This window comes from Triticum aestivum, chromosome 2D (genome assembly GCF_018294505.1).
Source record: "Triticum aestivum cultivar Chinese Spring chromosome 2D, IWGSC CS RefSeq v2.1, whole genome shotgun sequence".
Lineage (NCBI taxonomy): Eukaryota > Viridiplantae > Streptophyta > Magnoliopsida > Poales > Poaceae > Triticum > Triticum aestivum.
In genome coordinates, this window is record NC_057799.1 from 48,022,252 (window position 1) to 48,047,292 (window position 25,041).

The window sequence follows — 25,041 nt, forward strand, 5'->3', positions numbered from 1 at the left end:
GTTGAATGATGGAAAGGCCTTTGTTGAGCTCCGTTCTCATATAGAGGTGAAAGGTTGACCTTCTGGACAATGAATGCATCAAGATTGCTCTCCGGCGGCTAACCGTGACGTGGCATAACACATGGAAATTAAAAGTCTTTGGATGCGATGTGACAAATTGCATTAAAAAGGCAAGATGGTGATTGTTTTCCGTGACAACATTGATGGAGAAAGCCTTTGACTTGCAGGCAGACATTAAAAAAACAGGCGTGGCTAGAACTCAATCGTTAGTAGACTGACATCAGCGTAGTTGTGGTGTTGCGAGCAGCACATCTGGATGCTGCCAACAGTGATGAAAAATGCTGCGAACAGTGATTAAAAATGTTGCAAGAAGTGCTACAAGCAACAACAACAGATGCTACAACCTGTGTGACTACATGCTACAAACATCAATGGAAGATGTTGCATCCGGTGTGACGGTGTGCTACAATCGACGAGGGCAGATGTTGTGTACGATGAGATGACATGCTACAACCAGCAATGATGGATGCTGCAACCGGTAGAAAGGCATGTTGCAAACGATGGGAAAGAATGTTGTGAGGGATGTTGGATGGTGCTTAGTCCAACACGAATCCCCATGCAAAGATCCAACAGCTATGCAGTCGACTGAGACTTGGTTTCGGCCAACTGAGTTTTAGCAAGCCCGTAAAAAACAGAAACTCCAAAGGTTTGATGTTCGCCACGAGCTTGCTGAGGCTGATCTCGAGTAGAGGGTCCCGAGCTGGTGATCTTGGCATGATGGTAACAGGACAAAGAAGAGACAGTATTTACCTAGGTTCGGGCCCTCTCGAAACGGTAAAACTCGACGTCTTGCTTGTATTGTATTGATTATGGATGGGGTACAAAGTACATGTTGATCTACCTGAAGATCGTATGTGTGAATGAATCTACCTCTAAGGTCTAAACCCCCTGGCTTATATAGACGCGGGGGGTACGTAGGGTGTAACTAGGTCGGTTACATCAGGGGATAAAACATGCCGATGATTACATATGCCTTGGAGTGTGCGCCAAATCTTTGGAAGATTCCATCTTGAGTACGTCGTGGGACCTGACAGACGTGGCCTACCTGTTTGGTTGTTTGGAGGTCCTTGGCCCAGCCCATGTTTGGGAGTTGACGTGGTTAGCACCCCCTATTTAGGACACCATTAGTAGCCCCTGAACCGTACTTCCAAGCCTAGGACAATCCTCAGACGACTTGTTCTCTGTTATTGGCCTTCGGTCTTGCAAAATGGTTCAACACCTTCTTCGCGCCTCTCCCCTTAAAGTAATCATAATTTTGTCCGAGGAATATCATACCTCAGACATCCAAGGAGCCCCAACTGAGCTTCCTGAGAAGCAATTTTCTTTTCAGCAGATCTGAAGACCCTTCCTACGCCTACTTAACTTAACGGTGAAGTCTTCCTATGCTGGAGTGGGCGCGCTGGTTGGGTCGTGTTCTGACAACTTTGACCGAACCCGGACCGCCACCACGTGCTGTAGAACCGAAAGGTCCCATCAGTAGTCATTATCCCGTGTTTAGCGTAGCTCGAGGCTGTTGCCATTGGCACGTCCCATCAATAAAGAGATCGTGCCCTGGATTTTCGATGGCATCATCAGTAGAATCCCTCAATTCACACGCGCACGTAATGCAAATCGCGTTGGGAACTCGCAAAATTACTGCCACGCAGTGCGTCCCTTTGGTATTTTTACTGTCTTATAAAAGGTAGATGATGGATGCAGTCCATTTTCACACCTCCCCTCTCGCTCTTTGCTCCTGCAACCCTCAAGCTCCAGTGCCCAGAGACCAGAGCCCAAGCACAACCTTTCCACCTCCTTTTTCCTCCTTCTGTTCTCCATCGATGGTTGGGAAGGGAAAGGGCACCATAACGGCGGCGACCACTAAGGAGAAAGTGGCGAGCAAGAGGGGGGTGTGGCTCCGCTATGTTGTCACCACCGGCGATATCACCGAGCTCCAGGCGCTCGGGTGCCTCCCGTCGCAATACGAAGTTCAATGTCATTCCCACTCGTCGGGAAGGCCACCCGTTCAGCCTCCCGGGTTCCAGAACCTCGGGAAGGCAAGCGTGTCCTGTTTATCTCCCACCTCATCCGAGGTCTGAGATTTCCGATCCACCCTTTTCGGAGGACCTTATGGATTCCTATGGCCTCCAATTCCATCACATCGCCCCCAACTCCATCCTCCACATTGCCTCCTACATTGTCTTCTGTGAAGCATTCCTCTGCATTGAGCCCTATTTCGGGCTCTGGCTCAAGTTGTTCTGCGTGAAACCGCAGACCAATGGAGGCCAGGTCACGGAGTGCGGAGGATACATGGTTAGCAAGATCCATGGCGTCAAGTGGTTGACCTATAAGTTTATCGAGACGGTCAAGTTGTGGCATGAGGAGTGGTTTTACATGGCTGATGTGCCATTAGGGGACAGGGAAGGAGTCCCTCCCTTCTCGGACGCGCCTCTAGATCGGTTGCACTCCTGGACGACCAAGAACCTTGACTGGGAAAACCAAGAGGAGGTCAAAGCCCTCGAGGATCGGGTGGCATTTTGCGTTGATGAGGGCATCACTCACGTGGATGTGATCCACGTCATGCTCCATCGCAAGGTTCAACCCCTCCAAGCCCGAGCATCTCCTCTATGGAGGTTTGCCCCAGGCTGCGCTACCTCGGTCATCCGAGGTTTCTATAGGGGGAAGGATATCGGCGGGATGCAGAAGCTCCTCTTCAAGACCAAGGACCAGACCTTCCGTACTGAGGGGAATGACGTCAGCTACTACAAGGCATGTCGAGCCCCCGAGGAGCTTCATTTTGTTTATCTCACCCAATCGACTGAACCCGAGTTGTTGTGCTACAAGACTGGCGTACATTCGCCAAGTTACGATCTCCGACTCCTCAGCGTGGGGAGCCTGTGAGCAACGAGCTGGAGAAGCTGCTGGTCGTGGACCTGTATGTGGCCCCGGGAGACCAGAGCCTCAAAGGGTCTGGCCATCCGAGACAACGTCCCCGAGCTCGGGCTCCAGGTCCGGCGCCGAGGTGCAGCAAGAGGAGTCCAACGAGGCCTCGCTGTGCCAAGGTGGGAGGACCAGGGTGGTCATATTAGTCAACGCCGAGTCGTCTCCTTCTAAGGAGTCAGAGGGAGCCCGTCATCCAGGCGGCGGATCACTCCTGGCATGTGGGTCGGGCCCGCCGAGTTCGCCCCCATCTCGATCAGTAAGTTTGTAACAAATTGTGTCTTGGCTTCTTTTGTGCATGGATATTTACTTTGCTCTTTTCTCAGGGAGCAACCTGACGAGGTGGACGAGATGGACAAGGGGGACGAGGTTACTTCCTCGCAGGCCCGTGCGGGAGGTTCTCCCGCTACCTCGGAAGCGGAGGCCAATCCCTCCCGCCCTCGAGCCGAGATGCCAGAGGCCACGTCACATCCCTCACCCCCAGCATCCGACGTTGAGGGTGGGGCCAATCCATCTACGGCTGAGGTTCGTACCTCGACCGTAGATGACCGAGATATGAAAGGGGGGGGAGGAGCGCATACCACGGTGGGGTCTCAATCTTCGCGATGGAAATGCCCTCGCCTGCTTGACTAAACTAACGATCTCAATGGTATAAATATGTAGCTTCTCTACTTTTCTATTTTCCTTCTTGTTTATCAATCACCAATCAAATCAAACCAGGCACTACGGTAAGACGTGAAAAGTACTTAACATTTTATTTTTTTGTACTCAACATTTTAGTTTTCTTTTTGGTGGAACCAGCCCACCAATGCCGGCCTGGTCTCTCAAATCTGCTCATATGGGCAGTGTGTCCATTCATTGATAGGGTATGTGCAAGTGCCTTTCTGCTCCCGAGCTCAAATGAGCTCGGTGAACAGTAAAATAAAAAAAAAATCAAAAAATTCCTTTTTTTTTAGAGAAACATTGACAAAAGTTCGGAGTGCTTGCAAAAATTCGTCATGGAATCATGTTCTTGTAAGGCATGTCAAAAAAACAAATTTAGTGCTCCAAAATGCTTTTGAAAGTAGCATTTTCAGAGTATCGATATTTTTTTGCCACACCTTCTAGGAATGTGATTTCATGACGAATTTTTGCAAGCACTTAAAACTTTTGTCAATGTTTCTCCCAAAAAATTTGGAGTTTTTTGAAAAAAAAATCGATTTTGTTTTGATTTTACTGTTCACCCAAGCTCATTTGAGCTCGGGTGCAGAAACTTTGCGTCCATCTGTGCTCTGCTAAAAAAAGACGGCCAAGCGAACATCTCAAGGTCTGCTGCATTCTATTCTACCTACGGTGTCCGTGTATTGGGGAATCAAGAAAGAAATAAACAGTCACTGAAGATACCAACAAAGTCCATAATAAAACAATCGTAAAATCATTAAAGAAAAAGCAAAACTTGTACATTCTTGGGTTTGCAACAAACCTCTAATTTTTCTTATTTGACATGGCTCCTCAGCTATCTAGGGACACTCTCGTCAAAATTTCCTTAAACAGTCACATGGGGCACTAGGAAAAAAAATCATTACAACAAAAAGTTACTCCTGATCTTGAAAAGAATGGCCTAGCTGCAAACTTCGTTCAGTATTCAGTCTTGCCCCAAAGACCTTGCGCAATCTGAATACTCTGTTTGAATTGCTTGCTTGCTAGCTTGTTTCTGTCTCATTCTGGAAAGCTAACTTGTATATTTCACTGTATGTGTCAACAAAGTGAACCTCGAGACCCTCCTTTACGTTATCAGCAAGCTCATCGAAATCCCTTTTGTTTGCTGCTGGAAATATGATCGTCTTTATCGAGCTTCGCCGGGCAGCAATCGCCTTCTCTTTTACCTGTTTTCAGGATTAGATATAATAAATACGTCAGGATGAAAGTGTTTGCGCACATGAAAGCATGCACAAAAGATCAATTAGTGGCCATGACAGTATGATCTAGCTTTTCTAGAGACTAGAGTATGTAAAATGCATGCAGAGGACTACAAGAATGCATGGTATACAATTCATCAGATACGACATGTATTGTTCTTTGCAGATCAAGCACTAACTGTAAATGTCAACATGAACAATTAAAGATGAAATGCCTCAAGATGTAAACATCACAGCAATGAAATCAATTGATGTTTTGGTGAATAAGCAAGTTCCCTTGTTCTAGATGACCAGACTGCATGTGTGTAAACAACAGAGGGATTCAACAAACCGAGTATGAGTAAGGAGTAGAGGAAACATACCCCGCCGATTGGGAGGATTCTTCCAGTCAATGTTACTTCACCAGTCATTGCTAAGTCCTTCCTGGCAGGTTTTCCCATAGCTAAGGACAGCATTGATGTAATCATGGTACATCCAGCACTAGGGCCATCCTTAGGGGTGGCCCCTGCAGGAACATGCAAGTGCAACTTTGAGTCTGCAAAGAATTTATTATCTGGCTCTTTATCTCGCAGTATAGCTCTACTAACTGTGTGAGCAATCTGAGCACTCTCTTTCATGACATCTCCAAGCTGCCCCGTCATCACAAGTGCACCTTTTCCTTCTCCTTCCTCCACTTTTGTTGTTTCGATGTATAAAGTAGAACCACCCATAGAAGTCCAAGCTAAACCCATGACCACTCCAACAGGAGTTTGCTCATATATACGCTCGGCATGGAATACGGGTTTCCCGACAAAATCGTCAAGGTTTGATGAATCAATTAGTACCTTCTTAACTGCCTTGTCTGCTGCCTCCTCCTTTACTCCGTCTGTGTCCTTGTTGCCCTACAGAATCAGCACTTAGTAAATTCATTACGATTTCAGCTATAACTTACAATCATTACCAACTCTCCTCAGCAATATTCTCACTCGAAAAAAAACTCCCATCAGCATAGACTATCTATATACATTGTTAAGTCAGTTAGAAATTTAAACATCTGTTAATTAGCTAACACATTTGCATGCAACACGGTAGCCAGGGCATGGGGAGCAACAGTTGTATCCAGTATTTATTTAAAAAAATGACGAAACATTAATATGTTCATTTCATCAAGAGTCAAGATATCGTATGAAACATACTAGTTTACTCTGCTGCATTGCTTGTCTCAGATCTATCCTAGGCCAATTATCATCAGGTGAGTTAATCAGCAGCACATAAAATACCATGTATATGATTGGGTTTGCACAGTAGAGCACCATATTCAGGATCAAGCTATTCACATTGTATCTATAAGAAACACAATGGATCGATGATGGTCATACTACCTCTGGTGTGCTCAATGTGTCGGTTGACAGAGCTGGCTCAGTTACAAGAGTTTCTTTCAGAGATGGTTCTTTAGCTTCCTCGGGATCTTTGACGGCAGGATCATTCAACTTCTCATCTTTCACGATTGTTGCACTACCACCATCAGTAGGCTCTACGCTTGGTGTGACAATTACAGCTTCTAGGGCGGGCTCATTTGATACCCCTTGGCGGACAAGCTGCAGAGCTATCTGCAAAGATGGGTCACATGGTATGTAAAGTATGTACGAGGATAAAGTTATACTCAATTATTCACTATTGAAGAACTACTAGATAGTCTGATTGCCAGTACACTGCCAGGAATGCGGGAACAAGTAACTTTAATCAAGATTAAGCAGACACCAAAAACAATGCATATGTCATGATGTTCCTATTCTGTATTGCTACAAACACTAATTTCAAGTGCACAGAATTACAACAGGTTTGTCGCCCTCCTTTTCTTTACATGGTATTGAGTATAGACAACCCATCCTTGCTTCAACAAACTAACAGCTCAAAGATAATTAGGTTGGCACTCTGTAGCCGTGTTGCATACCTTCCGGTAAATTTTCTCAATCTGCTTTTGAAGGTTCCGCACTCCTGCTTCTCGGCAGTAATTTTCAATAAGGGCAAGGAGGGCAGCATCTGTAACTTCAACCTGTACATGTTTTTAGATGGACCATTAAAGCTGAAATTAACAATAGAATGTACTCCCTCTGTAAACTATTATAAGAGCGTTTAGATCACTATTTTAGTGACCTAAACGCCCTTATATTTCTTTACGGAGGGAGTACTCACAAAGAAATATCACTGGAAGCCTCGAGCTCTATTACTGTATAAGTCGAGTGATACAGCTAAGTGGAAATTTCAAGCTTAATCTGATTGTTATTTCCATTTTGTTCTTTAGTTCACTCTGGAAGCACTTCCAAAGATACTCTTATATAGGTGGTCTAAAGGTTTCTCAAGACATACTCATGTATAATAATATTAATGACAGGAAACTGCATAACAGGAGTGTCAACCTTGAAAGGAAATCACAGATGGACATGTCGAACTACTCCCTGCCTTCCAAAATGTAGTTCATATTTTGTTTTCTAAAAGTCGAATATATCTATGTTTGACCACGTTTATAGAACAAATATCAAAATCCACAATACAAAATTAGGTTCATTAGATTCATCATGAAGTATACTTTTGTATTTATATATTTGGTATTTTAGATGTCAATAGTTTATTCCATAAACTTGGTCAAAGATAAACGTGTATGACTTTTGAAAAACGTAATATGCACTACATTGCGGAATGGAGGTAGCATTACATTGCAATTAGGCTTACAAAATTCGCAAAACAAGTCACAACCATAGGTAAAACTTATCCACAAGTTACATGTCTCCCCCCACCCCACCCCACCCCCGGGGTGAAAGTAGAATTTCACAGGGTAAAGGCTCTGTTTGGAATTGTGGGTTCAAGAGAATTCCATTTGGCAGATCATTTTTGGAAGTGGCAACGGGTTACTATCTTACTAGATACAGTAGATATTTTCCATATGCTGACCACATAGAGTGCAATATAGTTGAATATACCACCTAAGTCTGTAATCCCAAAACAATCTAAAGATAAGTCCACTGGAAGCCTTGTGGTGAACTAGGATTTGTTAAGTTACTAGAACTCGTCACATTTTCCAGCATCACAAATAAGAACTTATGTGGCGCAATAATGCATAGAAAGTTGTAAGAATTCAGAAGTCATACATAACAAAGCATAGCTTGGTGAGATTTGGTAACTTGGTGAGATTTAAGCTATCTATATCATACAAAGCAAAGCATGACCACTAGTTTTTCTGTATGTCATGGTGTGGACTTCCATTTTGTAGGAAATTAAACTTTTAAAGTTATAAACAATACTACAAAATAAAGCAGATTGAATGGCTAGTCTACTTCCAAATCTGCAGATACCTGTTCAGGTTTAATGCCACAAGCCTCTCTAGTATTCTTCTCCAGATAGTCCCGAGCAATATGCATCTTCTCATCAGTTATATAACCAGCTATTGAAATGATCTCCATTCTATCCAGCAACGGATTAGGTATTGTATCGATGACATTTGCTGTGCAAACAAACAGAACCTGATTTTCATACAACAAAATGTCAGGGAATGTTTTGCAATAATTAAGTTCAAAAACTTATTATATGGAACAAGAACATCATAAACAGAAAATTGCATGGCAGAGAAGTCACGAAGCACAAGCAAAACAGCAGCAATTAGCAAGATCGGAGAAGGGAATCGAGCAAAAAAGCAATATCGCATTAACTTAATCAAAACTCTCAAGGAGTCAAGGGTAATAATGCTCTATCACACCTCATGAATAATAGCATAAACACTGCATGTGATAGCGCAATAACAAGCGTGGTGCACACCCAATCATAACAGCATGCCAAGAGATGTAAACTGATGATGTTTGCTACAGTTGTTGAGGAGACATTAGAAAACATTACTTTGAACCGTAAACTTACCCGAATGCATATATAGGTAAAACAGGCAAATGCCCTTGAGAAAGCAACAGACTAACCTTGGATAGGTCAATAGGAACATCAAGGTAGTGGTCCAAAAAATTAATATTCTGCTCAGGGTCCAGAAGTTCCAGCAGTGCACTCGCTGGATCACCAGAATGCCCTCTCCCAAGCTGCCAGCAAACAAGCCAGTTAAATTTCGAAGTAATGCATTTGAGTCAAAAAATTCATAGTGGCTAACAAAATAAATTGGTGTTGAATATGTAGTCCATGTCTAAACAAATGCAAGTAATCGTTGACTCAAACGAATAAAAAAAATTGTTACAATACCTTGTCGATCTCATCTATCAATACCAGAGGATTTGCTGTCCCAACTGATTTGAGACACTGCACCATCTTCCCTGGCATTGCACCAACATAGGTCCGCCGATGCCCCTAAGATTATTTAAATGTTATTGGAACAACAGCTCAACTAGTTTTAAAGAATACAACACTTAACAAGAGACGTGACATGGATATTTGTTGCGCACCTTGATTTCTGCAACATCGGCCAAACCTCCAACAGAAAATCTGTAAAACTGTCGATTCAATGCACGTGCAATAGAGCGACCAATACTAGTTTTACCGACTCCTGGTGGCCCAGAAAGACATATGATCTTCCCTGTATAAATGATAGACGAACAAAGTCATTGGTTGAATAGCTACATGTGAGATGTGAAGGTACTCCACCCACTCCCACTCACAGAGAAGTGTTTTAGTGTTGTTTAGAGTAAAGCTTTAAGCTATGGTGGCTACAGATATATCTTTGAATATTAAAAATGGCGTATGAAAACAATGTGTAGATTTAGAAAAACAAGTATTTAAATGATATGATTGTTTCACTGGTTTGTTAATATATAACAAAAGGTGAGTGGTCAATGTTACGTTCTGAAGACCATCTTTGTCAAAGATGGCACTCATTGCGACAGATCAGATGGAGTACCAAATTTAGCGAGAAATAAGCGGTAATCCAGCTACAGTATGTCTATCAGAAGTCTCTGCATGCAGCTTCCAAAATCCAGCTTCTACCAAATGACGAGCTATGATGAAATAAAGGAACCAGATCCTTTATATGTCATTTTTCATGAATGCAGTATATAACTAAGGATGCCAATAGAGCACTTACAACTACTCCCTCTCTCTCAGTTTACAGGGCGTGCGCGTATCCCTGGGTCATCAGTTTGACCAACCTAATACAAGTCCTATATTACAAAAAATATACCAATATAAACTTCAGATGTTCTATTTTCAAACGGTTTAATTTTTGTGTTATATAGTTTATATTAGGGTGATAAAATTGGCAACCTAGGTATACGCGCAGGACTTGTAAACTGAAACGGAGGGAGTAGGTCCACACCATACCGGTGAACAAAAGAAATGATATTTGAAACACAAAACAGAAAGGGAAATGTTAGGACGTAAACCTTGCGAAGTCCCTCTTAGCTTCCCAACTGCTATGAACTCCAGTATTCTCTCTTTAACATCACTCAGACCATAATGGTCTTCATCAAGGATTTGTTGGGCATGATGAACATCAAAATTCTCATTGCTGCAACAAAAGGGCAAACACTACATAAGGCTCAGATAACTGACCTATGTTTCAAAAGAAAGGCGGATAAATACAAACCTATAATTTCCCCAAGGTAATACCGTCAACCAGTCCAAATAATTGCGAGTTACATTGAACTCACTAGAACTGGCTTCTAGCAGCTGTAGCTTGGTGAGCTCTTCTTCAATGACTTGCAAAACATGAGGAGGACACTTGTCTTTCTTTGCTTCAATCCTTTCCCTAAACTTTTCTGCACCCCATGAATAATTAGTCAATTATGAAAAGCCAACAAAAGCGAAAGCTCTAAAAGTGATAAAAACAACACATTAGTTGCCAACAAGAAGTATGAAGGTTCAAGAACAGACCAGACAATGCTGTCTTGTCATCAGTCTCCAAACCTAGCTCCTGCAAACATGAGATACGGTGAGTGATAATGAAGGACCAACAAAATCAGATCAACCTAAAAGTTATGGTGATTTCACATTTGGCGTGCACAAATGGTTCAAGAAGCAGACACCAGATAGTGGCATTGTTCAATTCGACGCTTAATGAGAATCAATGGTGTCATGGATCATTAAAAAGAGCTAGCTTATACAACAGTAATTATTTGAAAGTCAGACTGGAAGGAGCATAATTAAATTGATAAGAGAAACAACGAATGATCAGTACCTTCTTGATTGCTTTAAGTTGTTCGTTCAATAAATAACGTCGCTGATCACCGCTAATTTTTTCTTCAATTGCCTTTGCAATTGCTTGCTGTAAAAAAAAGATAACAAGAAAGCTCAAGCTAAGAATAAAACTAACAAGGGAGACTAAGATAATGAATTACCTGTAACTTACTGATCTCCATGTCCTTCTTTACTAACTCAAGAGTTAACTTTAGACGCTTATCTACCTGTTCAAGAAATGCCACATTTGAATTGAAGCAGAACAAGAAAGCTATGATGTGGTCCGAACAACATATTGTTCATTCAAGAACACATAGATGAGTGATGTATTGATGACACAAAGAGAGTATCCTGTAGATCTTTTTTTTCACAATTATTTATTTTTGTGTATTTGGAAAGAATTTTTGCTTGTCCAAGGACCAGTATTATTGTTTCGCCAAGTATTCTTGTGCTATCAATTTGGTTTTAAGAAGGCCAACAAGTATGCTTAGTGGACAAAAAGCAAAACACAATAATCTTTCTGCTGATCCATGAGAATGCTGTTCAATTGCTTAGATGAAATGATTATATCTCACAATAAAATATTTAGAGTACAAAGTCAAAGGGAAGCACAAATAAGTCCAGTGCCCATGGTAATTCACAGTTTCCATGGCATCTAGACATTCAACGAATGTAAAAGTTCACAAAGAACTGTATGGGTAAGAATTTGGTAGGTTTCAAGTAACATCCATATTGCTTAGGGCGTTGGATTTAAAGAAGTAAAAGAAACGTAATATGGATGAAGTAAGCTTCTTACATCTAATTCCTCAAGCACTTCCTGGCAAAGCAACTTGTTGGCACCAGAAATAGCAGCACCGAAGTCTGCTAGCCGTGGGTAGTTGAAATCACCTACATGCTGAATCAAGTGAAAGAAGAAAAACATTCAGAATGCCACTATGTAATCCAATGGCACCCAAGAAAAAATACATGTTAAATTTATCATCAGGGATTTCTATGTCAACTGTTACATGGCCACTGGTCATAGCTCTAATATATTGTAATTACAGTCTGGCATTAATGGCAGGTACAGGTAGCTGGGAGCAAAGGAGATGCCTATCCTAGCCCTTATTCATTTGGCTCCTATAGATAACCCTGCCTGTTATCCACTTTCAGCAACTAAATAGGATGAAAGAACTTAATAAGGTTCAGTAACATGCTTACCTGCCTATGTTAGATATTAACACAACATTCAATAATCTAAACACCAGTTGTGTCACAAGTTTGACAAGTTCTATGGTTTTCAAACAATATTCAAATAAATGATTACAGGGCATGCTTGGTTTGAAGCCTAAAATTAGCTAGCCAATAAATTGCCAAACTTGCCAACAATTGGCAACTTTTCTAGAGGTGGGCAATGCAGTCTGGTAAGCAACCAACTTATAGCCAATATTTTGGATTTGCCCAAATATTGGCAAGCCAAAATTTGGTGTCATACCAACCACAAACAAAGGAAGAAATTAAGGAAATAATTCAGACCTGTATGTAGGTCTGAACATGATCCTTCCAAAGGGAACTTGTCTTGAGAACCTCCCTTAAAGTTGATATAACTTCAAATGAGGTTGCTTTTATAACATCGTCATCCTTGTTGTAGGTATTTTCCTGCAAAGAACAAGTTAAATGGTCTAAAATGCGAGGTATCTTCTGACTGTTTATAGCAACGAAGCAATCTCACATTTACTTCATAGTGAAATCAGGGTTAACTAAGAAAAAAGTATTTTACTACAGACTCAATTAATCTTGTGCCATCTAAAAGTACACGATGAGAAACAAGTGAGAAAAAATTACATCACTAAAAAAACACAATGGTACAGTAGCACACACAAAATAAGATCGCAAAAGGAGGGTGATCTGAACACTGGTATGTGATATACATAGTATTGCATGGATGCAGCTAAAATTCACAGCTAGAGCAGAAATTAGAATCATAAATGACTTCTCCTTATAGCTTCAAGAAACAAAATTTTAGTGTGCTTGTTCACTTTTTTTTGTGTGACGGATTTGAGCAGTACTTTTGCACTTTGGGGCAGGAGGGAGGAATTAGATGTTCATAATGGAAAATACAAAAACAAAAACATGGGAGCTGGTGATATCATTGTAGAGTTACCTTCAGATGGTCAACTTTAACTGTAAGTGGGTCCTCCTCAACCTGCAATTTTGGGTATCTTGATGTAAAGGAAGTTCTCTAACTCATCAAAACTGAATAGCAGTGAATCTAACATATCTCACCATCTCAGTTATCCGCAAACGTCGGTGACCAAGAAGCACAACCTGATCCCCTTGTATGCTAGTTATCTACAGAAACAACAAAGGCTGGTTACAGGAAACATATTAACGTAAGACTCTGTTAGCACAGGACAATCCCAGTCTTTCTAATCATCAATTACCTGAGCCAGAGTGCCAACTTCATGAAGACGCTTCAACAACTCCTTCCCTTTGAGACTATCAATGGTTTTATTGTCTGATGAATCTGGACTGGCTACAATACTAGGGTCAGTACCCTCTTCATCCTTCACGAGAAAGGCACCTGCATATGGGGCTGATCTTTTGCGATTTTCAATTAAGGCTTGCAACAGCTTTTGGTCCTAAAGTATTTTGAAAAGAGAGGAAAATTACCATGTCAGTACGAGGCAAGGAAATTACAGAGTAGACCAAATTCCTCGACAACATACCTTTACATAGATCGGCATATAAAATCCTGGAAAGAGTGGTCGGTGTGGAAGAGGCAGTGCAATGACCTAGAGTAAAGTAAGAAAAAAGGTACGCTTATTAGAATGCACCATGAAAATATAGTCACCCATCAACTGTTCACTGTAAAAAATCTTCTCTATGACTTTTTCAAGTTTCATATCAAATACATTTTGGTCCCTTCACTGTGCAACCCAGAGTATTAGATGAATCAATCACATCGGCCCCAGAATAAATACATTACTTCCTCTGCCACTGAATTTAAGCCAGTTTATCTGTTCCTATTTCCCACTAGATGTGGGTCAGTCCGCAATTTCTTTTCCTATCATCACCCTCTTTGTCTCATGAATATTTACTCCTAATAATAACTACCCCTGTTTTCCATTTCTTTTCCTCTCGCTGTAAGCCGCCTTCCACGACGAATCAAGGATTCATTTACAAATCATTCTGAGCTCAGACCAAAATACACAATCTACTACTAGTTAGAAGCACAATTCCACCGAATGGCTGATACAGGCAACTAAACAAAAAGATTATTATCCGAAATGAGAGAGAGCGCACCGAGAGGAAGTCCTCAGGACGGGGGTTGGTGGAGACGATGGCGGAGGACGCCTTGCCTTCCGCCTCACCCTCTGCGGCAACCGCATCCTCGGCCTTCGCCTCCGCTGCGGCCGCCGCCGCGGCCTCGGAGTCGCTCCCGGAGGAGCTGGAGCAGAAGCGCGCCCTCCTCCCCATCACCGAGCTCCGGCCGCCCCTCAGCGACCCGAAGACCCTGAGCAGCGGCGACCGCATCTCCTCCGCCGCCGCCACGGCCGGCACAGCGGCGAACCGCGCCGGGAAGGCAGCGGCGGCAGCCGCCGCCGCGCGCAGCATGAGGGATTCGGACGGTGGGCGATGCGACTCTAGGGTTTGGACGAGCAGCCGCGAATGTGCGGGCGGCGTGCTCTGCCGTTCTGGTTTGGGGAAGAAGAAAGAAAGGAAGGAAGGAATGAGCCAAACTGCGAAACCCTTCCAAAACCCTTTTTATGATTATTTTTTGCTCTAAAAGATTAAATATTTCGTAGCCGTCTGATTATTTTTTTTCTTTTTATTTCTGCTAATACAGTTGGAATTGTGATAATCACTGCCAACTACAGTATTAATTTTTTTAACACAGTACAGACGCAAACGCTCATAAATACACGCATTGGCGGACCTAGAAAAAACATGGTGGGTGAAACACTTTGAAAAGAAATCTGCCTAATATAAGTGTCATATCATATATGGCAAAAGAATAACACAAATAACTCAATCAAGTCTCACAATATTATGTTTCCGAAAATAATTTCAAATTTGCAAAATTATAATACAAATTATTTACATGAAAGATACACAAGAATAACTTCGGTTTACCCTTCAGCTGCAACCTTCTTTATTTTGACCTCATGTTTTCAACAAAATGGACATAATACTACCAATGCTCTTTGTCTTGAGTTATGCAAATACAACAAAAATAAGAAGTAAGAGTCCTACGATTAAAACAAAACTGTGGCGATTGTTTTGTTCAAAGGATAAATAGTTTTTATGTCTTTAAACAAACAAGAATGTGGGCTTAAATGGGTTGCAATGTCCTATTTCCATGGACCAGCGGGCGGCTGATGCGGGTGATCCGTGCATCCGACTGGTCAATGGCAAGCGTTTCGGGGCGGACGGCCGGTGGCGAAAGGAGGGGAAGGGACCGGGTGACAAGGCGAGCGGCCGAGGGGAGGGAAGCACAGGGAGCGGCGATGTCCAAAATGAGACGAGCAGTCGAAACAGGTGGTTAGGTTTGGATGATTGGCTCCCGCATTCGTGTCCGTGGACGGATGCGGAAGAAAATTTGTGGGTTAACGTTGAAAATATCAAATCTTGTTATACCTAGCTCTTTTTCCCCTCTCGCAAGGCGGTTACGGAAAGCCTTCCTCCCCTCGATCTTCACCGGCGAGTCCGTGGATTCACCTCTCCTCCGCCTGCCGCTCCGACGGCTGGTGGCAGGGAGGGGATTTTTGGTGTCTCGAATCCGGCTAGTAGATAGGTAAGGTTTTAGTCCTCGCAGGGCGGAGTTTGGATGGATGGCGGCGCTTCTTCTTCGAGACAGTCTTCCGGCTCTGATCCTCCTCAAGTTCGTCCGTTGGGACGGATTAGACGAAGCTCCGGCCTAGCTAGATTCCTGCCAGCTTCTCGGGGCGGCGAGGTTAGCACTTCTCGTCGTGGGCACGCAACAGCGTTATTTGGTGTCAGGTTCTTCAGATCTATTCAAGAATTCAACGGCGACGACTGTGGCTCTGGGGCGCTGGTCCTTAGAGGCACGTGTACAAAGACTTCCCGGCTGTCATTAACAATGTCAGGCCGGCTCTGGTGGGCTTGTTCTGGCGGTGGTAATGATCGTTCGGTGGTCCACGGACCTCGATGTAATTTTTATTATGTTTGAGGTATTTTATACTTCCGGTGGTTCTTTATAATTGATTTGATCATTTGCAAAAAAAAAGTTTAAAATATCACGTGGTAGATCGAAGTTGTCTCAAAAAATAACGTGGTAGATCGAAGAGTCCTATTTTTTTCATTCTTTCTGTTTGCAATCTACACGAGTCGCCGCTAGAGTTTTTGTCGAGTTGATCGATGTAATTTTTTTTGCATGATAATACGTGTCTCATTCATATCATAAAGAATAAAGTACAAGTCACGTAAAGACCAACATGACAAAACTGAAAAGATAGCAAAACATCTCTGAGCTTGACACCAATGCCCGTCACCTGCCTCAGGCACCACCGCAGCAGCCATCGAAGAAAAAATGACGAATCACCACCTCACCCGAGCTCGACGCGGCTCCATCGCTGATATACAGCTTTGCGGATCTCCAAGGTGGCTCCCCAAAAGTGAAGCCCTTGCCGTTGAACGAATCAGACCGGGGCAATACCCCGGACACGCCATCGAACTCCAGATCTGGAACCCCATCATGACTAAGGTGCCGAAGGAGGAAACCATACCTGCCATCCACAAACCACGAGCCCAGCATATGTTTCGTCTTCCAGATGTCGTCAATGCAGACCACAATCTGCATCCGCCTAAACTACCTCCCAACCTCCGTGCCGACGCTGGAGCAAACGCTAGCTAGCTTCTACCCGGCTCATGTATGTACAGGAGTCTTTGGCTGGACACAGACGTAGTGCTGCTAGTAGAAAAATCAGTCAAGCTGCTTCTATGGTTTGCTACGTTTGCATGTACGTGTACAACTTCAGGTGAATTAGTTCTAGTACTTCAAAACCAACAAAATCAGAAAAAAGGATGACATATAGTGAAAAATATATGCAAAATGCTGGGTGTGCGGCACACCCTCTAGGCCCGCCGGTGAATACGCGTATACGCTCACCCATATGAATGCATACACGCATATCCTACCTCATGAGCACCTTCGACGGACTAAGCCGGCATATCATCTTAAGATTTACGAAGCCAACGTAGACGTCTCGTCGTCGACGGGAACGTCTCCTCCCACTGAAATCACATCATCAAAAATCCTGAAATAATCCAGGAATAATGCGAGCACCAAGACTTGAATCCAGATGGATTGGGGATACCACTGTTACTCTAACCATCCAACCCACAGGTTGGTTTGCAACTACAGTACTAGTTTACACAAAGAACTCTACATACCTGCAATGCAGGTATTGGCAGCCTGAATTAGACCACATCTAGATCTAGATATATGGTGAAGCATACTTTTTTAACAAAGGCGCTCTAGGTGAAGTGGAGCGATTCGGTGCCCAGGCTTATCTGCACCTCGCTATAAAAAATTCAAAAAAAATACTAGAAAAAAAATAAAAAAATATTTTTTTGCGTGATACTCCCTCTGTTCCATAATGTAGTGCGCTCGCGCTTCCCGAGATCCAAGTTTGACCGTAAATTTAACCAACGCGACCGACTACGGCGGGGACAAAAATTATATCACTGAATTCATATCGAAAATATGAACTCAGTGGTATAATTTTTGCTCCCGCCGCAGTCGGTCTCAGTAGTTAAATTTACGGTCAAATTTGAACCTCGGGATGTGTGGGTACACTACATTGTGGAATGGAGGGAGTAGATAATTTGGTGCCGGAGGTGCACTCTAAATTTCAGATCATTTGGACATCTGAGTAGCTCTCGGCAAAAAGACAATTTCGTGTATGTAAAAAGTTCATGATTCATGTACTGTTTTGATCCTAATTTGTCTTTTTTGCTAAGAGCTACTCATATGTCCAAATGACCTGAAACTTGGAGCCCACCTCGCGCACCAAATTATCTACCATACATAAAAATTTATTTCTTTTGTATTTTTGTGAATTTTTTTGTTAACCAGGTGCAGATGAGCCTGGGCTCAGAAATGGGTATTCGCTCTAGGTGTTGTTAGAATTGTGTCGAATATTGTGTACAAGGTCGGTTATAGTTAGACTCTGAGTTGTATTGTGTTTACAGTATATGGAGTCATGTCCTAGTAGAACACTTGTATCCACCCAGAACGGTTCCCACAACTTACCTGGTCGAGACAGAGTTAATGGTTATATATGGAATCTACTCAACTTTTATCTTCACTACTTCAGGCATGCCTAGCAGTGACGGGCCATACTCCCGGGGGGGCGCCACTGACTTCGAGGCACTACTATAATGGCATCGGTGGCGTGCGTGCGCCCTCCACTGCTAGAGTCTACAATGGTGGGCATGCCTTTGTGCCCGCCACTAGAGTATATTGTTAGTTGTGGCGGATTTGTATACTACACCCGCCACAACTACTTGTTCAGCCGCGAACACACAAACCTGACAATTGGCAATACACAACAACCAATACACAATACGTAAACGATCAAACACATTACATTTACATAACAGTAATTTAAATTCAATACAAATAGATGTACACATTAGAGTACAACAACTCACGTCACATCATTAGTACACATAGTCTTCTTAGAGAAGCCTTCAACATGTTACATACATACAAGACCTCATGATAACAACAACACCATAATGACAATGAACTGGATAAAGATAATCAAATTCTTTACTCGTCCACTTGTCCACGCGGTCTTGCATATTTCGTTGTTGATTTTCTCTTTGCGGACACAGTCGATGTAACGATTCTCTGCTTCTTTTTAGTCATATATCCTTTACAACAGTTGTTCTTGTAACCGTTCACCTATTCCTTGCATATCTCCCATTATGCATAAACTCGTGGATTCTTCCCAGTGTACACCACATACGAATTCCACTTCATCTATGAAGATAAATAAGCAAGCTAACAAGTCAATTTCGTAGTTATCCAATTACAGAGCAAAGTCATATAACAATTGTTGGGGAACGCAGTATTTCCAAATTTTACCTACGATCACGCAAAATCTATCTAGGAGATGCATAGCAACGAGCGGGGAGAGTGTGTCCACGTACCCTCGTAGACCGAAAGCGGAAGCGTTTAGTAACGCGGTTGATGTAGTCGAACATCTTCGCGATCCAACCGATCCAAGTACCGAACGTACGACACCTCCGCGTTCAGCACACGTTCAACTCGATGACGTCCCTCGGCCTCTTGATCCAGTTGAGGCCGAGGGAGAGTTCCGTCAGCACGATGGCGTGGCGACGGTGATGATGAAGTTACCGGCGCAGGGCTTCGCCTAAGCACTACAACGATATGACCAAGGTGTGTAACTGTGGAGGGGGGCACCGCACACGGCTAAGAGATTGTCTGTTGTGCTATTGGGGTGCCCCCTGGCCACATATATAAAGGAGGGAGGGAGAGAGGAGGCTGGCCAGGTTGGGCGCGCTAGGGGAGTCCTACTTGGACTCCTAGTCCAAGTAGGATTCGCCCCCCTTTTCCTTTCTTCCATCGGAGGGAAAGGGAAGGGAGAGAGAGGGGGGAGGAAAGAGGGGGGCCAGCCCCTCCCCTAGTTCAGTTTGGTTTGGGCAAGGGGAGGGTGCGCCCCTCTCTTGTGGCCCTTTCTCCTCTCCTCCAATAAGGCCCACTAGGCCCAATACTTCTCCCGGGGGGTTTCGGTAACCTCCCGGTACTCCGGAAAAATGTCCGAACCACTCGGAACCATTCCGATGTCCAAATGCAACCTTCCAATATATGCATCTTTATGTCTTAACCATTTCTATACTCCTCGTCATGTCCGTGATCTCATCCGGGACTCCGAACAAACTTTGATCATCAAATCACATAACTCACAATACAAATCGTCATCGAACGTTAAGCGTGCGGACCATACGGGTTCGAGAACTATGCAGACATGACCGAGACACATCTCCGGTCAATAACCAATAGCGGAACCTGGATGCTCATATTGGCTCCTACATATTCTACGAAGATCTTTATCGGTCAAACCGCATAACAACATACGTTGTTCCCTTTGTCATCGGTATGTTACTTGCCCGAGATTCGATCGTCGGTATCCTCATACCTAGTTCAATCTCGTTACTGGCAAGTCTCTTTACTCGTTCCATAATGCATCATCCCGTAACTAACTCATTAGTCACATTGCTTGCAAGGCTTATAGTGATGAGCATTACCGAGAGGGCCTAGAGATACCTCTCCGATACACGAAGTGACAAATCCTAATCTTGATCTATGCCAACCCAACAAACACCTTCGGAAACACCTGTAGAGCATCTTTATAATCACCCAGTTACGTTGTGACGTTTGATAGCACACAAGGTGTTCCTCCAGTATTCGGGAGTTGCATAATCTCATAGTCAGAGGAACATGTATAAGTCATGATGAAAGCAATAGCAATAAAACTTAAACGATCATTATAGTAAGCTAACGGATGGGTCTTGTCCATCACATCATTCTCTAATGATGTGATCCCGTTCATCAAATGACAACTCATGTCTATGGCTAGGAAACTTAACCATCTTTGATTAACGAGCTAGTCAAGTAGAGGCCTACTAGGGACACTATGTTTGTCTATGTATTCACACATGTACTAAGTTTCCCGTTAATACAATTCTAGCATCAATAATAAGCATTTATCATGATATAAGGAAATATAAATAACAACTTTATTATTGCCTCTAGGGCATATTTCCTTCAGTCTCCCACTTGCACTAGAGTCAATAATCTAGATTACACAGTAATGATTCTAACACCCATGGAATCTTGGTGTTGATCATGTTTTGCTCCTGGAAGAGGCTTAGTCAACGGGTCTGCAACATTCAGATCCGTATGTATCTTGCAAATCTCTATGTCTCCCTCCCTGACTTGATCGCGGATGGAATTGAAGCGTCTCTTGATGTGCTTGGTTCTCTTGTGAAATCTGGATTCCTTTGCCAAGGCAATCACACTAGTATTGTCACAAAAGATTTTCATTGGACCCGATGCACTAGGTATGACACCTAGATCGGATATGAACTCCTTCATCCAGACTCGTTCATTTGCTGCTTCCGAAGCAACTATGTACTCCGCTTCACACGTAGATCCCGCCATGACGCTTTGCTTAGAACTGCACCAACTGACAGCTTCACCGTTCAATATAAATACGTAACCGGTTTGTGACTTAGAGTCATCCGGATCAGTGTCAAATCTTGCATCGATGTAACCATTTACGACGAGCTCTTTGTCACCTCCATAAACGAGAAACATATCCTTAGTCCTTTTCAGGTATTTCAGGATATTCTTGGCTGCTGTCCAGTGATCCACTCCTGGATTACTTTGGTACCTCCCTGCTAAACTAATAGCAAGGCACACATCAGGTCTGGTACACAGCATTGCATACATGATAGAACCTATGGCTGAAGCATAGGGAATGACTTTCATTTTCTCTCTATCTTCTGCAGTGGTCGGGCATTGAGTCTGACTCAATTTCACACCTTGTAATACAAGCAAGAACCCTTTCTTTGCTCGATCCATTTTGAACTTCTTCAAAACTTTATCAAGGTATGTGCTTTGTGAAAGTCCAATTAAGCGTCTTGATCTATCTCTATAGATTTGATGCCAAATATATAAGCAGCTTCACCGAGGTCTTTCATTGAAAAACTCTTATTCAAGTATCCTTTTATGCTATCCAGAAATTCTATATCATTTGCAATCAACAATATGTCATCCACATATAATATTAGAAATGCTACAGAGTTCCCACTCACTTTCTTGTAAATACAGGCTTCTCCAAAAGTCTGTATAAAACCATATGCTTTGATCACACTATCAAAACGTTTATTCCAACTCCGAGATGCTTGCACCAGTCCATAAATGGATCGCTGGAGCTTACACACTTTGTTAGCATCCTTTGGATTGATAAAACCTTCGGGTTGCATCATATACAACTCTTCTTACATAAATCCATTCAGGAATGCAATCTTACATCCATTTTCCAAATTTCATAATCATAAAATGCAGCAATTGCTAACATGATTCGGACGGACTTAAGCATCGCTATGGGTGAGAAGGTCTCATCGTAGTCAACTCCTTGAACTTGTCGAAAACCTTTCGCAACAAGTCGAGCTTTGTAGACAGTAACATTACCTTCAGCGTCAGTCTTCTTCTTGAAGATCCATTTATTCTCTATGGCTTGCCGATCATCGGGCAAGTCAACCAAAGTCCACACTTTGTTCTCATACATGGATCCCATCTCAGATTTCATGGCCTCAAGCCATTTCGCGGAATCTGGGCTCATAATCGCTTCCTCATAGTTCGTAGGTTCGTCATGGTCAAGTAACATGACCTCCAAAATTGGATTACCGTACCACTCTGGTGCGGATCTTACTCTGGTTGACCTACGAGGTTCAGTAGTAACTTGATCTGAAGTTACATGATCATCACCATTAGCTTCCTCACTAATTGGTGTAGTAGTCACATGAACTGATTTCTGGGATGAACTACTTTCCAATAAGGGAGTAGGTACAGTTACCTCATCAAGTTATACTTTTCTCGCACTCACTTCTTTCGAGAGAAACTCCTTTTCTAGAAAGGACCCATTCTTGGCAACGAATGTCTTGCCTTCGGATCTGTGATAGAAGGTGTACCCAATAGTCTCCTTTGGGTATCCTATGAAGACACATTTCTCCGATTTGGGTTCGAGCTTATCAGGTTGAAGCTTTTTCACATAAGCATCGCAGCCCCAAACTTTAAGAAACGACAATTTGGGTTTCTTGCCAAACCACAGTTCATAAGGTATCGTCTTAACGAATTTAGATGGTGCCCTATTTAACGTGAATGCAGCCGTCTCTAAAGCATAACCCCAAAACAATAGCGGTAAATCAGTAAGAGACATCATAGATCGCACCATATCTAATAAAGTGCGGTTACGACGTTCAGACACACCATTTCGCTGTGGTGTTCTAGGTGGCGTGAGTTGCGAAACTATTCCGCATTGTTTCAAATGAAGACCAAACTCGTAACTCAAATATTCTCCTCCACGATCAGATCGTAGAAACTTTATTTTCTTGTTAAGATGATTTTCCACTTCACTATGAAATTATTTGAACTTTTCAAATGTTTCAGACTTATGTTTCATCAAGTAGATATACCAGTATCTGCTCAAATCATCTGTGAAGGTCAGAAAATAACGATACCCGCCCTCAATATTCATCGGACCACGTACATCAGTATGTATGATTTCCAACAAATCTGTTGCTCGCTCCATTGTTCCGGAGAACGGAGTTTTAGTCATCTTGCCCATGAGGCATGGTTCGCAAGTACCAAGTGATTCATAATCAAGTGATTCCAAAAGGCCATCAGAATGGAGTTTCTTCATGCGCTTTGCACCAATATGACCCAAACGGCAGTGCCACAAATAAGTTGCACTATCATTATCAACTCTGCATCTTTTGGCTTCAATATTATGAATATGTGTATCACTACTATCGAGATTTAACAAAAATAGACCACTCTTCAAGGGTGCATGACCATAAAAGATATTACTCATATAAATAGAACAATCATTATTCTCAGATTTAAATGAATAACCGTCTCGCATCAAACAAGATCCAGATATAATGTTCATGCTTAACGCTGGCACCAAATAACAATTATTCAGGTCTAAAACTAATCCCGAAGGTAGATGTAGAGGTAGCGTTCCGACGGCGATCACATCGACTTTGGAACCATTTCCCACGCGCATCGTCACCTCGTCCTTAGCCAATCTTCGCTTAATCCGTAGTCCATGTTTTGAGTTGCAAATATTAGCAACAGAACCAGTATCAAATACCCAGGTACTACTGCGAGTATTAGTAAGGTACACATCAATAACATGTATATCACATATACCTTTGTTCACCTTGTCATCCTTCTTATCCGCCAAATACTTGGGGCAGTTCCGCTTCCAGTGACCAGTCCCTTTGCAGTAAAAGCACTCAGTCTCAGGCTTAGGTCCAGACTTGGGCTTCTTCACTTGAGTAGCAACTTGCTTGCTGTTCTTCTTGAAGTTCCCCTTCTTCCCTTTACCTTTTTTCTTGAAACTGCTGGTCTTATTGACCATCAACACTTGATGCTCCTTCTTGATTTCTTCCGCCGCAGCCTTTAGCATTGCGAAGAGCTCGGGAATCGTCTTATCCATCCCTTGCATGTTATAGTTCATCATGAAGCTTTTCTAGCTTGATGGCAGTGATTGAAGAACTCTGTCAATGTCACTATCAACCGGAAGATTAACTCCCAGTTGAGTCAAGTGATTATGATACCCATACATTTTGAGTATATGCTCACTGACAGAACTATCCTCCTCCATTTTGCAGCTGTAGAACTTATTGGAGACTTCATATCTCTCAATCCGGGCATTTGCTTGAAATATTAACTTTAACTCCTGGAACATCTCATAGGCTCCATAACGTTCAAAACGTCGTTGAAGTCCCGGTTCTAAGCCATAAAGCATGGCACACTGAACTATCGAGTAGTCAACAGCTTTGCTCTGCCAGGCGTTCACAACGTCCGGCGTTGCTCCTGCAACGGGTGTTGCACCTAGCGGTGCTTCCAGGACGTAATTCTTCTGTGCAGCAATGAGAATAATCCTCAAGTTACGAACCCAGTCCGTGTAGTTGCTACCATTATCTTTCAACTTAGCTTTCTCTAGGAACGCATTAAAATTCAAAGGAATAGTAGCACGAGCCATTGATCTACAACAACATAGACATGCATAATACTATCAGGTACTAAGTTCATGATAAATTAAAATTCAATTAATCATATTACTTAAGAACTCCCACTTAGATAGACATCCCTCTAATCATCTAAGTGATCACGTGATACAAATCAACTAAACCATGTCCGACATGTGACGCCCCCGATTCAATCGTACACTAATCATACATGCAAACGGGTACG

At 42.8% G+C, this 25,041-nt stretch overlaps 1 protein-coding gene across 1 annotated transcript; it reads right to left on the reverse strand.

Annotated features, from left to right (window-relative positions):
• Window positions 1-4,371: 4,371 nt before the first annotated feature.
• Window positions 4,372-14,731, reverse strand: LOC123051462 (lon protease homolog, mitochondrial). Its single transcript, XM_044474327.1, has 20 exons — window positions 14,301-14,731; window positions 13,724-13,789; window positions 13,439-13,636; window positions 13,281-13,346; window positions 13,159-13,200; window positions 12,531-12,653; window positions 11,812-11,910; window positions 11,177-11,242; window positions 11,017-11,103; window positions 10,713-10,752; window positions 10,426-10,597; window positions 10,223-10,347; window positions 9,290-9,420; window positions 9,090-9,194; window positions 8,819-8,932; window positions 8,207-8,374; window positions 6,808-6,909; window positions 6,236-6,463; window positions 5,237-5,755; window positions 4,372-4,841 (listed from the first exon to the last, which is right to left on the reverse strand). The coding sequence occupies exons 1-20, from the start codon at window positions 14,610-14,612 to the stop codon at window positions 4,659-4,661; spliced, it is 2,946 nt and encodes a 981-aa protein (XP_044330262.1). The 5' UTR covers window positions 14,613-14,731; the 3' UTR covers window positions 4,372-4,658.
• Between the last annotated feature and the right edge of the window lie 10,310 nt (window positions 14,732-25,041).